This window comes from Typopeltis vanoorti, chromosome 6 (assembly GCF_054136105.1).
Source record: "Typopeltis vanoorti isolate ZY-2024b chromosome 6, IOZ_Tvanoo_1.0, whole genome shotgun sequence".
NCBI lineage: Eukaryota > Metazoa > Arthropoda > Arachnida > Uropygi > Thelyphonidae > Typopeltis > Typopeltis vanoorti.
The window spans coordinates 14,303,523-14,321,976 of NC_143554.1; the positions used below are offsets into that span (position 1 = coordinate 14,303,523).

At 36.2% G+C, this 18,454-nt stretch overlaps 1 protein-coding gene across 4 annotated transcripts in view; it reads right to left on the bottom strand.

Annotated features, from left to right (window-relative positions):
• Positions 1–18,454, bottom strand: part of LOC150105306 (polyamine-transporting ATPase 13A3-like) — a 479,234-nt gene that overhangs the window by 77,618 nt on the left and 383,162 nt on the right. For all 4 annotated transcript variants that reach the window (XM_090394686.1, XM_090394683.1, XM_090394684.1 and 1 more), the window contains 2 exons: positions 14,025–14,121; positions 2,938–3,010 (listed from right to left, as the gene is read on the bottom strand). In XM_090394686.1, coding sequence (XP_090250812.1) covers positions 2,938–3,010; positions 14,025–14,121 — 170 coding nt within the window. The remainder of the gene's footprint in view (positions 1–2,937; positions 3,011–14,024; positions 14,122–18,454) is intronic.

The following is an 18,454-nucleotide window of genomic DNA, read 5'->3' on the forward strand; positions in this document are numbered from 1 at the left end:
CAAAAACATTGAAAGAACTGACAGCAAGATGGTACAATGGCTCACAGATACTCCTCGGAGCATCCTCAAACATGGCAAACAAGGCAGAGTCGGCTTCATTGTTAAATCTAAACTCACCAAGTCGATTCTTTCTTGTAACATCATATCTTAAAGAATAGGTGTACTCATAATTGGAATAGAGAACAATATAACAATAAAATTAATATCCTGCTATGCTCCAACATCTGTAGCTGATAATCAAGAAATAGAAAATTTTTACATGAATCTTGAACAGGCATTAAATTACAAGTCAACAAACACATTCATTGGTGATGACTTTAATGCCAAAATAGGATGTGGAAAAGAAGATGAAAAGTTTATAGGACCACATGGCCTAGGAGAAAGAAATAGAAGAGGAGAGAGATTAGCTGAATTTGCTGCAGCTGAAGAACTCTTTATCATGAACACTTTTTTCAACAAATGCGCAGGAAGAAGAAGATGGACTTGGCAATCACCGAACGGAGACACAAAAAATGAAATTGACTACATTTTAACAGACTATAAAAGACTGGTACAAAATGTTGGTACAATAGGCGAAACATACTTCAACATAGATTCTGACCACAGACTCCTCAAAGCCAATATAAGAATAGACCACAAAAAAGAACAACATATCAGGGCAACATCAAACCATAAAAGACAACCCAAACAAATAGACTACCACAAGTTCAGTAAGTATATAGAAGAGACTGAATGGACTATTAAAAACTGCTACATAAATGATAACTATATTGACTTTATTAATAAATTCAACGAATGCAAGAAAAAATCAGAAATTCCTGTGAAACAAAAAAAAAGAGAACGACTCTCACCTCAAACTACAGAACTACTGAAAAAGAGAAAAGAATTGAAGAAATCTGAAGAAAATTTACTAGAATACAAAATTATCTGTAAGTTACTAAGGAAAAGAATTCTAGAAGAATACAAAGCTTTCAGGATACAAAAATTAAGAGAAGCAGTGCAGGCAAAACCAGCCTGAAAAAAATAGAGAAAGACTTAAATTTTAAACAGTCAATTCCATCTGCTTTACAGAATCAAAATGGAGAAAAACATACTAATAGAAAAAGGATAGAAGAAATTGTGCAGAATTTTTATAATGATCTCTATGCAACTAAGTGCCAAGTTTCAGAACCTATCATTCCAAAACCAAGCAATATACCAGATCTACTTCCAGAAGAAATAGAACATGCCCTTAAGAAAATAAGTAAAGGAAAAGCCTCAGGACTTGATCATGTTAAGGCCGAAGGTGGACCAATGAACTTCCTTGGTCTTTCAAAGCCAAGGCTTTGAATCTGTACCACATGAATCTGGCAGCCAAGGCTTTGAAAAGCCTTGGCTGCCAGATTCATGTGGTACTTCAAAGAAAGAAAGATTCCAGAGGCATGGAAAACATCAAAAACCATACTTCTATTCAAAAAAGGGAACAAGGAAGACATAAAAAAACTATCGTCCAATCTGTCTACTCTCTCACATATATAAGATCATGAACAGAGTAATACTGCACAGAATCCAAAACATTCTAGAAGACAACTCCAGCAGAGAGCAGGCAGGATTCAGAAGAGGCTTCTCCACAATAGATCATATCCTGGTCATTTCACAACTAACAGAAAAATGCAGAGAATACCGACTCCCTCTATGTTTCCTCTTTATTGATTTTAAAAAAGCATTTGATATTATAGAACTCAATGCAGCCATCAGTGCCTTACTGGAAATAAATGTGGATCCTACTTATATCCACATGATAAAAGAAATTAACAAAAATCAGACCATACAAATAACCCTATTTGATTAACCTTATAAATATAGATATAAAGAGAGGGGTCTGCCAAGGTGATGTGATCTCCCTAAATCTATTTACCAGCACTTTAGAATACATTCTGAAAAAAATAGACCTAAACGGAAGAATAAGAATAGATGGTGAAAAGCTACAAATTCTTATGTTTGCCGATGATCTAGTACTGATATCCCACAACCCAAAAGACCTAGAAGAAATGGGTGAAAAAGTATACACAAACAGCAGTAAGATAGGCTTAGAAATGAATCTAGAAAAAACAAAATGGATCAAAAACATTTACACAAGTGACAGTCACCTATGTATTGATAACATCCCTATAAAACAAGTTAATTCATACAAGTACTTAGGACAAATAATAAAAATGAATAACAATTTATCTGAAGAACTAGCAAAAAGAAAGAAAGCTGCATGGCTATCATTCAACAGACTAAAAGAAACACTTACTGATCCAAATCTTGACATCTCTCCGAAGGCAAAACTATTTAATAGTGATATTCTACCATCACTCACATATGGATCAGAAACATGGAACACGACATGAAAAGAAGAAGAGACTCTCAGAATAACTCAGCGTGCAATAGAATGCAGGATTTGTAACATCAGCAGAATGGAACATGTTAGAAACATGGAACTTAGAAAGAGATCAGGCATAAAAGATGTGGTAACTGCAGTATATGAAAGCAAGATGAGATGGGCAGGTCACATAGCCAGACTCAAGGATAACAGATGGACATATAGAATACTCAACTGGCAACCAAGAATAAAGAGAAAACCAGGAAGACCACCCACAAGATGGGAAGATCCACTATAACATGGAAGAGAGAGGCTCAAGATCGAGATCGTTGGAGGCATCTTTGTGACCTGCAATCATGGAGAAATACTGAGTGAAACACGGGTCCATCAAGGTAATATTGAAAATATATCAGGCTAAAAAATAAAAAGTACACTTAAAAATAATCTAGAAAGCAAAATTGAGTTATTCTAGAATTACATCAATCTCTTATTATTTGCAGAACTTCTCCATTTCAAAGAATTACATTTTAAAACATTCCTTTAAAAATGAACAGCATCCCAGAGAAAATATAAAAGAGTAAACTACTTACTAATAATAGCAAGAGTAGTAATTATTCCTAGGTCAATGTATAGAAACATTGCATCTGTAAGATTGGTATCTACCTAATACACATAAAAATAGAAATAATATTTATCAAGTCTATAGCTATATGCATATATATTAAGAGAATATATGGTTTTTGTTTATGTAATACTATTTACAATGTATGCATACAGCACCTATATAAGCTTTCAGATAAACAAAAACAAAAAAATTAATTTTTCATATGCAACAAATTATCTGTTTAGTTTTTCAACACTGCGAGTTTTTAATAAAGGACAATATATATACTATTTTTGTCAATTTTTTATAATACTTTTCATTAATTGCTACTAATTGTGTTTTGTTTCCAAATTATAATGTATACTTTGGTCAGCACGTGTATGTGTGATTGTGTGTGTATATATATATATATATATATATATATACCGGGTGATCCAAAAGTAACTGAAAAACTAAAAATCCAATCATTCAAAAAGTATCGACAGAAACACGATGCAGTTTTCACAGATATATACCGAAAGATATGGGATTTTTTTAATAACAAAAAATTTTATTGCCAGAATAGTTACATTTGTCACCGACCGGTGGCGCTGTAACGGTCCTGGGGCTGCTGCCTGTCACTATTTAAACCGTGAGGTACGTAAATTTTAGATGTAGTGAATACTGAAGTCAAACTTTCAGCATTTAACATTTATTACCGAAGTTAAACGTTCTGCCAAGGTGAGGGAACTTGTCGTTACGACATAAAGCACTTTTAGTTAAACTGTATTATCAGAACTCCGAATGTCCAACTGCGACTTTGCACACCTATCGTTCAATGCGGGGTATTAGAAGTGGAAAGGGACCAATGTCTTGTTCCTCACTGATAGCTACAATGAAAAGGTTTGAGGACACTGGCAGTTTGGAAGCACGTGCAAGAAGTGGGAGACCCAAAAAAACTGAATTGCAGTTGTGCACGAGGTCGAACACGGGACCGACACACAATCGGCAGCTTCTGCACATTGGGAATGCAGTGCGTGAACTGGCATTTTGTATGGGACTGTGTGGCAATCACTCAGGATCATCCTCAAGAGGTATCCTTACAAAATCCAACACGTACAGGAACTGAAACTAACCAATTTCGAGAGACATCATGAATTTGCAAATTGGGCTTTTCAATAGATGGAAAACAATGAGGACTGGCTGTCAAACGTCCTGTGGACTGATGAGGTGCACTTTTTGCTTAACGGAAGTGTAAATGCACACAACTGCCACATTTGGACGAGATAACCCACACGCGATTATGGAAATCCCTTTGCATCAGGCAAAGGTGACAGCGTGGTGCGGGTTCACTGCATCATTCATTATAGCCTCTTTTTCTTCTAGGAAGTCCACAGCGGTACATTTCAAACTGTTTCTATTTCACAGGCGAGCGTTATGCAGCATCATTCCCTCCTTGTAAGAGCTCCATAGTGTAACATTCATGCAGGATGGAGTGCCTCCGCACATCACAGGTGTTGTTCAGCACCTGTCGCGATGACCGTGTCCTCAGTCGCTCTTTCCCGCACGAATGGACACCAAGGTCTCCAGACCTTACACCTTGTGACTTTTGGTTATGGGGCTACTTGAAGTCACAGGTGTACAGAGGTCGGCTGACGTCATTGGCCATGTTGAAAGAAGCTATTCGCTCATGTGACAGGAATTACAGCTGAAACCCTCTTTGATGCTGTGCAGAGTGTCGTGCCATGTCTGACGGCCATTTGTAATCCTATCCGCATTGCGAACTGTGCTGTGCCACTGTACAAACTACTGACACAACTGAAGCGCCAGAAATTTAACTATTCTGGCAATAAAATTTTTCGTTATTAAAAAAAATCCCATGTCTTTCTGGGCATTTCTGTGAAAACCGCATCGTACTTCTGTCTATACTTTTCGAATTATTGAATTTTTACTTTTCCTGTTACTTTTAGATCATCATCAACAACCATGGGCCCAATGCCTGTAGGTGTCTGCTGCCATCTTGATATGATTCTTCCATTGCATTCTGTTTTGTGCAAGATGACTCAATTTGTGTATAGAGTTTCTGCACCATTTGACGATGTCATCACCCCATTCTCTGTTTAGTCTTCTTCTTTTGTTCTTTCCGTCAATCATTCCAAACTTTTGGATTGCCCTGTATATATATCCTTTTATAGAGGGAGAATTGAAGGTCCACATTCTGCAAGTATCATTTTGGTTTAAACAGGTTTTGGATTGGAACAACAGAAACAACACGAAAGGAAGAAAAGAAATAATGGAGGCCATTCCATTTGGTACCACCATAGTGCTAGAGCAGCTAAGTGATCATGTTCTGAAGGAAGAGAAACGAAAAGAAGGTGATGATCTAAGTTACCAAGAGGTTCCAAGTGTTGAAAGTATGGTGAAGATGATCTGCTAGTCCGGTGGGCAGATGATTGACAATTTGTGTTAAAGGATAACTAACAAAAAATACTTTGGTATCTCTTCCAGGTGCTATTTGGGTAATTTAGATCAGAAAATAAGGCTTTAAAAATGAGTAATAATGATTTTGGACATTTGTGAGGTTGTAGATAGTTTTTGGGAATGTGAAGTCCAATTTCAGGCTGCAATTGGACTTCACATTCCAATTGCAGCCTGAAATGAGTAGCCTTGGCTGGAACCAAGGCTACTCATTCTGTTATAAATTTAACATAAGGCAGAGTGCAGACACTTTATAATTTTGATTTTCTTGACAATCAGAGATCTCTCTCCACATACCCTTTATATAATCATTAACCATTTTTGCATTTATCATTAGGATCTCACTGAGGTATAGCAGTCTTTGTTTCTTTATTTCTTTGTTACTTAATAAATACACATTGAAAGGATGGAAGGAGGACTTCTCAAAACAGTAACAGAAGGTAAAGTTCCTGGAAAAAGAGGAAGAGGTAGACCATCAATGAGATGGATGGTGTATCTGGAGTGATTCATCTTCAGAGAGTTGAAGCTCCAGAAAAGCATGCAACAGGACGTGGCACATCACCGAGCATCCGAGTAACCATAAGGAATGTCAATATCCAATGAATAGATGGATGGACTTAATGTCAAACAGGATCTATCTTTCCATGTTTTGATGATGACCGATTTTTTTTTCCATGCCAAGTGGGGATGTGAAGTGATATATAAGTATGTAGTTGTGTTACATGTTTTTTTTTGTGTATACCTCATATGCTAATTGGTTTGGGTTTGAAATTTAGCTTAATTTATCCAAAAATTCATTTGCAGCATACATTTCCTCCTTGTTGGATTCTGAATATATAGAGATTTGAGTAATTAATATTTGCTTCAGAATCCAACATGATCTTCCATCACATAAGCTAGACTTGTAATTATTATTTAATGTAAATCACTTGTTTATAAATTAATATTCATGTAACTACCTTTAAGTTTTATTAATATTTAATTATTTAATCAAGGATATATATTAATAGTGAAAAGACTCTGTATTAAAATATTATTAAGTTTATTTTATTTATTGCTATGTTAATATTATAAGAATTTGTATTCAACATTTTAACTGCGTATTAATTGAAGTGTAAATATTCCTTATTTGTTCCCTGTATGTAGAGGTATAACATTGTGCAATGCCTCAGTTTTATTATATTTTGTTTTGGTTGTCATGGAGACGTATGTAAGATAGCTGCTAGCGCGAGTTTAGAACAGAGCGTGGCAGATCGGTATTGAAGGGCTGGAAAGGATTTTAGTAGAAGTAGAACACGAGAACAATTTCGGCAGGAAGAAGGGATATATAAGTGAAGAAAACGATTCATTCTGGGGAATCAAAGTTAGATAATAGCGAGTAGAGAGATAACTGCGAGTCAGCTAGTCAGTCAAGTAGCTCGCTAAGGTCTACTAGTCGAGGAGCGAGTTAGCTAGTAAGTTGCAGAATAACAAATAAAGCAACGGAAGATAGCAAAGTAGCAACTGGATGACTAGCGATAAATTTTGTTGGCATTTAAATTCAGGACCGACTTTTCAATGACACATGGAAACTTGAAGCTTAGCACGGAGTAACTAAGAGAATAAGTAGAGACAGCAAGATTGAATTTAAACGATAGCTGTGTTAAGAGATATAGTGCCTAAAAGATTAATTAAATGCTGGAAGTATAGGCAATTGTGCGTAAAAACTTCAAGTTAAAGAATTACTGTGTGTTATCTTAGTTCAAGAGTTATTAGTAGAATAATAAATTGGTCAAGTGATGTCAAAGATAGTACAAGCCTTTGGATTTGAGCAAGAACGTTTAACTATGTGAATTGCAACCATTAATTTATTCAGTTATTACTAAGAAGATTTGTTTTAATGAGTGTTGTTAATTGTTTTAAGTGTATACAGTTGTAAGAAATGTTCGTATATAAGTAGATGAACAAGGAAGATTACCGGCAAGAATCATCCAACTATTGATATTCCTATGCGGAGATATGCGTGTTTCTTCCTAGAATATCCCTATGTTAACAGTAACTATTACGGAGATTAGCTGGAGTATGGAGTATGGATGTATACTTGTGAAGAAGTGTTACTGCCCTTTTATTGTATTTGGAACGTAAGTAACTTTGAGATATTAATGTAATTGATCACTAAGGAACTTCATGACACTGAACTTTATTAAATAGTTAAATGAACTTTGTGAAAGCTGTATTTCAGACAACAGATTAACCATTGCCTGAGGAATAGTATGACTGTATTACCAGATGAACTAAAATGTTTATAATACCTTATTCAGTGATTTAAACTAAAGTGTATAATTTGTAAGCTATATTAAATGTTTGTTTTGTTGATTTAAAGTTGTATTTTGCCTGAATCTCTTTTACTGCACCGTTCATAAAATATTTGAACCAAAGCGGGTGAATTAAATAAGTTAAATAAACTTGGCCTGTATACATAATAATAACATATTAAGGGGGAAATAGTTGAGAGTTGGTTTTACTTCAATTCTTGGACTAATTTAGATATAGAGTGGCGCAGTCAATAAATACAAATTTTCTCTATATTTGGATTAGAAATCAACTAGCAACTTATTTTTTGTTTAAGAACTTCGTAGTGACAAAAATGACGGATCCAAGGTATAGGTTAAGACGAAATAGGATCCAACATCCTCCTTTCAGTAGCCCGTTACATTTGTATTAGGACATGGCCTATTATGATTTGAAACTGACCACTTCGAGGATAAGGTAGTTAGCCCTATGCCTCCCAATGTGTCCATTTTATCCAATAATAATAATAGAGGTAATCTGTTTTCTTCAATCTTAAGTGTGATAATTAATTTTCGGGTTTATTCATTCAGGTAGAAGTGAAATCAGCTAGTTGTTTTTGAGCACCTAGCCAAATGAGCAAGATATCATCTACATAATGTGACCATATTTTAGGTTTTATATGGTAATTCTGTAAGCATGCAATGGGTAGACTTCGAATAACTGTGGTAAAATCGGCAAGCCCATAGCTAACTAATTTTGTTTATGATTATCTTCACCAAATCGAATGTATTGTCTATGCAGTGTTTGAACAGAGTGATGGAGTTTGGTGAATACAGAAATGACAGATTTAATACAATTACATTATGGCATTAGTTGCCCAACAAGCAGCCCAACTCAATCCAATTCAAATGCACTTTGCTTGAAGACTGATAAATTGCAGCATGGAACCAGTATTAACATACTTGGTTCAGTGGTGTTTTAAGTTATATATGAATTTGAGAGGAACACAATGTATCGAATGTTGGAATGTGGAGTGTAAACAGCTGTAATTAAGAGTTACTGAATCTCAATAAGTGTTGTTGTTTTTCATAAACCAGTAATGAGAACGTTTCTAGTTTTAGTGTTTGTTAACAAATAAGTAACTTTTTTCTAGTAGTAAGACTTATACGTTGGTTAGACATAACTGGTAATTAATTTACGGAATTCACAACTTTAAAGCCAGTATAGAAAACCTCACACTCCAACACACTGACATAATGGTCAGTTTTGACGTCTCCTCCCTATTCACTAATGTCCCACTCAAAGAAACCCTTGAGCTCATCCAAGCCAAGTTTCCTCCCGATATCTCAGCCCTATTTCAGTTCACAATGAACTCAGGCTATTTCGTTTGGCAAGGAAAATTCTACAAACAGATAGAGGGGACAGCCATGGGTTCACCACTTTCCCCACCCTTGGCCAATTTCTTTATGGAGACATTTGAAGAGAAAGCCTTAAACTCCGCCCCACAAAAACCCACTATTTGGCTTCGTTATGTGGATGATGTGTTTGCTATTTGGCCACATGGCTCAGACACACTCCACTCCTTCCTAACACACTTAAACAACCAACATCCCAGAATCCAGTTCACCTTAGAAAAAGAGGAAAACAACACCCTCCCCTTCCTAGACACTTCAATCACCCGCCAGCTTGATGGATCTTTGGTTTTCTCTGTTTACAGAAAACCCACCCACACTGGCAGATACATTCACCAGCAATCCCCCCCCCCCCCTCACAACAATATGGGGTGATAAAAACACTATATAACAGGGCAAAATTAATCTGCTCAGATGACAAGGCCCTGACTATTGAACTAAACCACATCCTCAACACTTTCTTAGCCAATGGCTATAACCCCAAGAAAATCCAAAAAATACTAAAACCTGAAAACCACAACCCCCCTCCCCCCCTCCACAATAAAGACTACACCAAGTCTATCACTATCCCCTACATCCAGGGCACCTCTGAAAAAATAACTAATATCCTCAAAAAATATGACCTTACTTCCTGTTACAGACCATATAAAAAGTTGGCATCCCTTATCCGCTCTACCAAAGACCAACCACTTCCCCTAGACCTACCTGGTGTATACCAGGTCCCTTGCAGCTGCAAACTGTCCTACTTTGGCCAAACAGGCAGAACAACAAATATCAGGATTTCAGAACACCAAGACTACATCCGGTTTCACCAGTACAGCCGCTCTGGGTTGGCAGACCATGCCTTAGATACCCACCATAAAATTCGTTGGAAGAAAACAAAAATAATCCATCGCAGCAAGTTTAAATACGAAAGATTGTTCAAAGAATCTTCAGCAGCTCTAAAAAACGTTCCTAACCTCAACAAATTTGGGTGCATGAAACTGCCCCAAATTTAGGAGACTTTCATTATGAGAACTTCAGCCCAACGGCCAAGACTACCAAATTAGCCCGCAAGAGGGCACCATTAGGACTTTAGGAACAGAATTAGTTTATTACTTTCTTCCTCATTTGCTTTGTTAGTTCCTTAGTGCACATACCATATCTTTATGTTCCCGAAGATGGCAATGTGACATTGCCGAAATATAGAAGTGATTCATTAAAGTATCTTTAATTAATATACTTCACATGCGTTGTGAATTCCGTAAATTAATTACCAGTTAAGTAACTTTTTTGTCCCTTCTCCCTGTTTGTTTTGAAGAAAAGTATAATCATTAACATCAAAGATTTCTATTTCAGTATCTCAGAAAGCTGCTTGAAAAAGTAACTTAAGATATTTTCATGTTTTCATGACTTTCCTTATCTTATAAACTGTTGATAAAGCAATATTATTCATGATCTGTTTATTGCAATGAACTTTCAGATAATGATTTAAATCATCATCATCATCATCATATTCCTGACATGTACCCTCAAGGGGTGTACAGGATATGATAGTACTAGATGAAAAATTTACATCATTACTAACTTCCTATATACAATTTTACTCCAAATCGGTCTATTACTTGTCAAGACTCCAACATTATCAGATCTTATATTTCTATAATCTAAGGCACTTTGTACCATATCAATCCACCTATATCTTGGTTTTCCTCTGGGTCGTTTTCCTGCCAACCTGGCAGAGAACATTTGTTTTGCTAATCTTTGCTCGCCCATTCTGTTTAAGTGACCATACCACCTGAGAATAGCTCTGCTAACGCATTCCTCGATGCTGACAATGTCAAGTTCTTTCCTAATATCCTCGTTTTTAATATGATATTGCCATTGATGCCATCTGTTCATGGCTCTAATCTTTCTCAGGGCTTTCATATCTGCGGTCTCTAGTCTTTGGTCAAGTGTTTTACTTCTGACCCAACTCTCAGATCCATAAGTTAAAATTGGTTTGAACACTGTCTTGTACAAAGCTAATTTAGTGTTCAGACTAATTTCTCTCTTATTCCATATGAATTTATTCAATTGACTTCCTACCATACCAGCTTTGTTGATTCTGTTGTTTACTTCCATATTTAATTTACCATCTTCAGTAAAAATCGTGCCTAAGTAGCTCAAATGTTTTACTTGTTCCACTGGTTCCCCGTTCACAACACAGTTGACATTTTCAACAATTCTACCTATTTTTTCATTGTCTTTGTCTTTTTAAGGCTGACCTTCATACCATATCTATTACAGCAGTTATTCAATTTAGTCAGCAAATCTTGCAAACTTGTAGTGGATTTATTTAGAAGTATAACATCGTCCGCATAAACCAAAGAACTGACATTAACATCTCCAATTCTGATATCATGTTTAATACCACTTTCCTTTATAATGTGATCCATATTCATAATGAATAACAGAGGGAATAATGTACATCCATGTCTCACACCAGATTTAACATTAAACCATCTTCCTGTACTTCCTTCAATTCTAACTGCTAATTTACAACTCAAATAAGTATTGCTTGATATAATGCCCCATTGACACCATATAACAGTCGTGTATTGAATAGCTTCTCTCTTGGCACCTTGTCATATGCCTTTTCCAGATCGACAAAACTTAAATACAGATCTTTGTTATATTCCCATGCTTTCTCAACTATCTGTCGTAAAGTGAAAATCTGATCCTGACAGCCTCTATTTGGCCTGAATCCAGCTTGTTCTTCACCAAGCTTTTCTTCCGCAATTCTTCTCAACCGTTATTCAAGTATACTTGCATAGATCTTGCCAGAAACTCTCTGTAGAGAAATACCTCTGTAATTCTCACATTCAGTTTTATTTCCCTTTTTATGTGTGTTTACTATTAGAGCTCTACTCCAATCATCGGGAATTTGTCACTCTGTCCAAGCTTTCTGAACTATGCAGTGCAGCCACTGCAAGACTTTTATACCAACATACTTCAGCATTTCTGGTCGAATATCATCTGCTCCTGCTGCCTTTCCACATTTCAAGCCTTTGATGGCTTTTTCTACATCAAGTATGGATATGTATTCCTGACTGCATGCCTGGTCAGTGTTTTTTATCACTGTGCTGTCATCACTGCTTGTTTCATTTAGCAGTTTTTCAAAGTACTTACTCCATACTTCAAGGATATCTTTTTCTCCTGTTTTTATGTCACCTTTATCATCTCTAACTCCTTTTACAGCACCTTCTTTCTCCATTTCTAAGCTTCTTCAACAATCTCCAGAATATCTTACCACCTTCTTGATATTTATTTTCTATGTTCTTGCCAAAGTAATCCCATGACGTTTGTTTAGCTAGTTTTACACAGAGTTTAGCTTTCTTATTTTTGTCTCTGTATTCTGTAAGAGCAAAAGCTGACTTATTTGACAGGAACTTTTGATATGCTTTCTTCTTTTCCTTCACTGCCTCTTTAACTTCCTGTGTCCACCATGGAGTTCTGATTTTTCTATCCTTGCAGACAACCCTCACCACATCTGGCTGAATCAATCAGGGCTTTCTTCAAGGCTTGCCACAGAATCTCCAAGGTTTGGTTCCTGTTTCCAAACTCTTCATTTTTTTTTTTCCAATAATCTTTGTGTATTTTAGTCTACAGTTCCCATCTGAGAGCTGCTCAACTTTTATTCGCTTTAAAACTTTCTTACATGTTATTCTTTTCAATATGAAATTCAATTTCATCCTGCTCAAGACTAAATATTGATCGCTTCCGATTTCAAATCCTATTTACACTCTGGTGTCCTGCACCAGGCAGAAAACATCACTATCAACAATAACATAGTCTATGAGACTTCTTATTCCTTGCCTCTTCTCTCCATGTGAATTTGTGCACATTTTTATGTTGGAACATGGTGTTAGTAATAACCAGTTCATGTCCTGAGCAGAAATCCAACAGGTATTTGCCATTATTATTAGTTTTGCTCTTTTCTCCAAATTTTTCCAAAATATTTTTGTATGTCTGACAATCATTTCCTCCTCTGCTATTTAGATCCCCAACAAGGACCAACCTTTCCTTTTTCATTGCATCAGTTGCTTTTTCTAAAGCATCAAAAAATTTCTCCACTTCTACCTTAGCAGAACCTTCTGTGGGACCACAGGCACAAATAAGTCTCATTGTCCAATTCCCCATTCTGATATTTGCCCACATCACTCTACTTGAGACTGCCTGCCATTCAAGAAGATTAGCTTCCTATTTTGTGTTGAATACTATGGCTATCCCTTCTTTTCCTTGATTGTCATTGCCTGAATATAACATTTTGTATTTATTGTTCAGAAAGATCTCACCAGTTTTGGTCTTTTTTGTTTCAGTCACCCCTATTATGTCGATCTGATACTTATCTAATTCCCTCAGCTAACTCCATTTCTTTGCCATTCAGGCTTCTTATGTTGATAGTACCGATCTTTAACTCTGGTGATGTCGAGTCAGGATGTGTGCTTTCAGATTTATTCCAGTAGCTGACGTTTCGCTGTTTGCCCTGGTTCTCTGACAAAAAACAACAGGGGTCTTGTTTAACTGGGCGATGCCCCAACCAGCATGAAATTTTCATGTACCATCATTTTCTATATTGGTTTAAGCCAATAAGAATACAATTTGGTCAGCTAATTCCCAAATTGCCAGCCCATCCTCGTTCGTTCAGTATCCAGGTAGATACCCAACAGGGTGCACCACGAGAAGGTGAGGATTGGACATTACGTCAGAAGCCCTAGTCGGTTCTCTGCATTCCTTTAAAGGCTATGTGGAGGTCTCCTCTCAATTATACAGCTTTGACCCTTAAGCACAATCTAGAATCCATAAATTATATAAAGGTAATTTCTTATGTTAAATTCTTATGGAATATATAAAATAGACAAATAGGGAAAATATTTCACATATGAAAGAAATCAGACATATATATACTTACTGTATAAAGTATAAGAACTGAAGCAAACTGGATAAGGCTATAAAGAGCTATAAATTTAAATATGGAAAAGGTTGTAACAAGAGCACAGCGACCTTCCCTGAAAGAAAAAATAAAAAGAGAGTAATACATAAATAAATGCTATTTTTTAAAAATGTCATAAAATTCCTAGGCCAAAAGTGTTAGTTAATCAAAACTTAATTCCTCACTGAATTATTTTTTGCATTTGATATTTTTAATTGCTAATTATTTAAATGATTGTATTTGAAAATGAACATCTATACTGTTACCTAGCATTAACAAATTAAAAAAAAAATAGAGAGTTGAATTACAGAATGAATATTAAGCTTCAACAGAAATTAACTTTATAAATAAATTTATTTGTTATTATCTTTCATTTTTCGTGTTTAATGTTAACTCAGTAGATGTCAATCTTAGACAGCAGGTTATCATCATCTTGTCTTCCCTTTAACTAGATTGGTAGCCTGCAAGAAGCTTAGCTTTATATATAAAGGTAATTAACATTATGAGAGGGTGCTTAATCTCCTGTTTGTCTCCTATGTTTGTTAACTGCATGGATTCTCAGGGTTTGTCTTGCAGGATAAGACTCTCCTACCTCGATAATGCTAGCATAAAATGATTTAAAACACAAATAAAACATGAAAAGAGTGCAAAAAGACTGTTAATCTCAAGAAATTTCATAAAACAAACAAACAAATCTGCTGCCTTTTATTTGCTAGGTAGAGGAGGCAAACCCTATCTTTTTGAAGACTAGTGGGCAGCTGCCACATTGCTATGGTTTTTCTAATCCTAACACTATATATCACCATCTAAAATAGTATTAATTCTGTGGTCAATTTATCAAGCTATAAATTAGGGTTAAAAATCTGAGTTTACCCTGGAAGGGGATGGGGGGGCCCCTACCTGCCCATGCCAAATATTGACTAACTTGGACAGTGGCTGAAAAAAGAGGCAAAGAAAAATGTTCTCTATTTGGCAACCAAAAGCAAAAACCAATAAAAGTCTTTCTTTTGGTGATCTAGCACTATGGAAGCAGATGCCATTTCCACAGAACTACATAGTCACCACAAAGTTGGCACATATTTTATATGATTTTGACTTCAATGCCAAATAATATAATCTATTCAACAGAATTTACTGAATGCGAATATAAGCTATATATGATATTTGTAGTGTGATCTCATCTTATTAAGGCTCATACCAGTGATCCATACTCAGATTATATTTAAAATCACAGGATGCAAGTTTAAGAAAAATATGCAAAAGCAAGGACTTGGTCTATCTAAACAAGAGTCTACCTTCTCTCACTGCATGTTCCCCCACTATATCCTTCCATCTAATCAAACCTATTAAGACTCTCGTAAACAATGACAGTGACACTGCAATAAAAGTGAATCTCCCTCATAAAATAATCCCATCAAAAAAAACTCACATCACAACCTGCCACAACATACAAACCATACCAGAATCTCTCTTCACTAAAAATTCATTTTCTTATCCACTTTAGTAACATCCATGGCATTGAAATAAACATAAATGACATCCATCACCACTTGCAGGCTTCCAGACCAGACATCTTACTTTTGACAGAAATCCAGATCACAATTACATCTACTATTGTCTAACTCATTTTTTCACACAGAGATGGTATCTGTACCTTTGCAAAAATCTTACACAGTCTGCCAAAGAATCTAATTTAGAATCTCCTGCTTTTGACCTTTTCTGGCTCAAGGTTTCCTTGTCCCATTTAGTAACTTATTTGTTCCATTTACCAATTTACAAACACTAATAAACCACTCAGATCTCTTCATATTCCTTTCCATAAAACTTGACCACCTGCAATCCAGCTATCTAAATATTGAGATCATCTTCCTTGGTGATCTCAATATCCTCAATTCTAACTGGCTTCCTTACTCCAACGCCACTGATCAAGCAGGATGAGAAGCAGATGTCTTTATTATAAGTAATAACCTAACACAAATTGTACATCTACCCACTCAAATCCTTTATTTGAGTGGGTAGATGTACAAGTCTCCTCTCTCAGAACACTGTAAAATCTTGCATAGAAAAAAACATAGTAATATTTTTTTCTATGTCAATTTTACATGGGAAATTAAATTTGCATAAAATATTTGTAATTAAAAAAATGTTTAACTCACTTTACTGTATTAAATCAGATAACACATTGTTAGAATATTCTTTAAGACCACTAAAATTATAAAAAGTGAAAATAAGCTCAGACAGGATTAGACAAATAGACCTAAGGCTAGCGAAAACAGCAAAGGTCATCAGATTACGAGTTTTCCTGCCAAAACTCAACGATAGCATGGGTGGTGGAGAAAAACCCTCCAGTAAATCCAGGGGACTTAATCTGAAGAAGGACCAAGGTTGGGAGAGAGAGAGAGAGAGAGATAAAAGACAGATATTGAGAGGCCAAAACGGCTCTCGTCTTCAAAGTTTTGTTCCTATGTCAAGCCTTTTCAGAGGACAGGAAGAGTTACGTTCCTGCGAGCATGCAGTTCCGACGATGATGGGAAGTTAGATAGCAGCAGAGACGGTCTTTTCGAGATATCCTACCGTATGATTCTTCGATGATCTATGTGTGTTGTAGTATTGCTGTTGTAGTATTATTTTAATGTAGAGCCCGATCGAAAAAATTTTCTTGGAAGAAGCGGAACGTGCCCATATACCTTTAGGATCTAGGACTATATGCAATGAGCTAGCAAGATTTTGAAAATTTATTTATCACTAGGTTAGACTATAATAGATTTAGTTTAATCCTTTATCCCAGTGAGAGCAAACAAAGTTTGCGCCTGAAAATATCTTCAGGACTAAATATAGTGTTGTACTATCTTATCCAGTAAGTAGTGCAACACCAAGGCAACTCGTGGCAAAGGTGGAGCAAGCTACCAGGCACTTCTAACCCAGTATCTCCCATAATGCAAAACACATTTCCTATGTGGATATGTATATACTGTTATGCATTAAAGGGATTGGCCATCTACCCAGACTAGTTTCGACCTTTATTGAGGTCTCTTCAGTGGGAGCCAGGCCCAGAGCTGGAGATACCAGGCAGAAGCAGTAGCAAGTCATCTGTGCCTATGGGAGTTGCCAAAAGGTTTATCACCTTTTTTAAAAATTACTCTGGATTTAGAGAAAGATGTTGAAAATTTATTTATCACTAGGTTAGACTATAATAGATTTAGTTTAATCCTTTATCCCAGTGAGAGCAAACAAAGTTTGCGCCTGAAAATATCTTCAGGACTAAATATAGTGTTGTACTATCTTATCCAGTAAGTAGTGCAACACCAAGGCAACTCGTGGCAAAGGTGGAGCAAGCTACCAGGCACTTCTAACCCAGTATCTCCCATAATGCAAAACACATTTCCTATGTGGATATGTATACTGTTATGCATTAAAGGGATTGGCCATCTACCCAAGCAGTGGTGTTGCACTACTTACTGGATAAGATAGTACAACACTATATTTAGTCCTGAAGATATTTTCAGGCGCAAACTTTGTTTGCTCTCACTGGGATAAAGGATTAAACTAAATCTATTATAGTCTAACCTAGTGATAAATAAATTTTCAACATCTTTCTCTAAATCCAGAGTAATTTTTAAAAAAGGTGATAAACCTTTTGGCAACTCCCATAGGCACAGATGACTTGCTACTGCTTCTGCCTGGTATCTCCAGCTCTGGGCCTGGCTCCCACTGAAGAGACCTCAATAAAGGTCGAAACTAGTCTGGGTAGATGGCCAATCCCTTTAATGCATAACAGTATACATATCCACATAGGAAATGTGTTTTGCATTATGGGAGATACTGGGTTAGAAGTGCCTGGTAGCTTGCTCCACCTTTGCCACGAGTTGCCTTGGTGTTGCACTACTTACTGGATAAGATAGTACAACACTATATTTAGTCCTGAAGATATATTTTCAGGCGCAAACTTTGTTTGCTCTCACTGGGATAAAGGATTAAACTAAATCTATTATAGTCTAACCTAGTGATAAATAAATTTTCAACATCTTTCTCTAAATCCAGAGTAATTTTTAAAAAAGGTGATAAACCTTTTGGCAACTCCCATAGGCACAGATGACTTGCGACTGCTTCTGCCTGGTATCTCCAGCTCTGGGCCTGGCTCCCACTGAAGAGACCTCAATAAAGGTCGAAACTAGTCTGGGTAGATGGCCAATCCCTTTAATGCATAACAGTATACATATCCACATAGGAAATGTGTTTTGCATTATGGGAGATACTGGATTAGAAGTGCCTGGTAGCTTGCTCCACCTTTGCCACGAGTTGCCTTGGTGTTGCACTACTTACTGGATAAGATAGTACAACACTATATTTAGTCCTGAAGATATTTTCAGGCGCAAACTTTGTTTGCTCTCACTGGGATAAAGGATTAA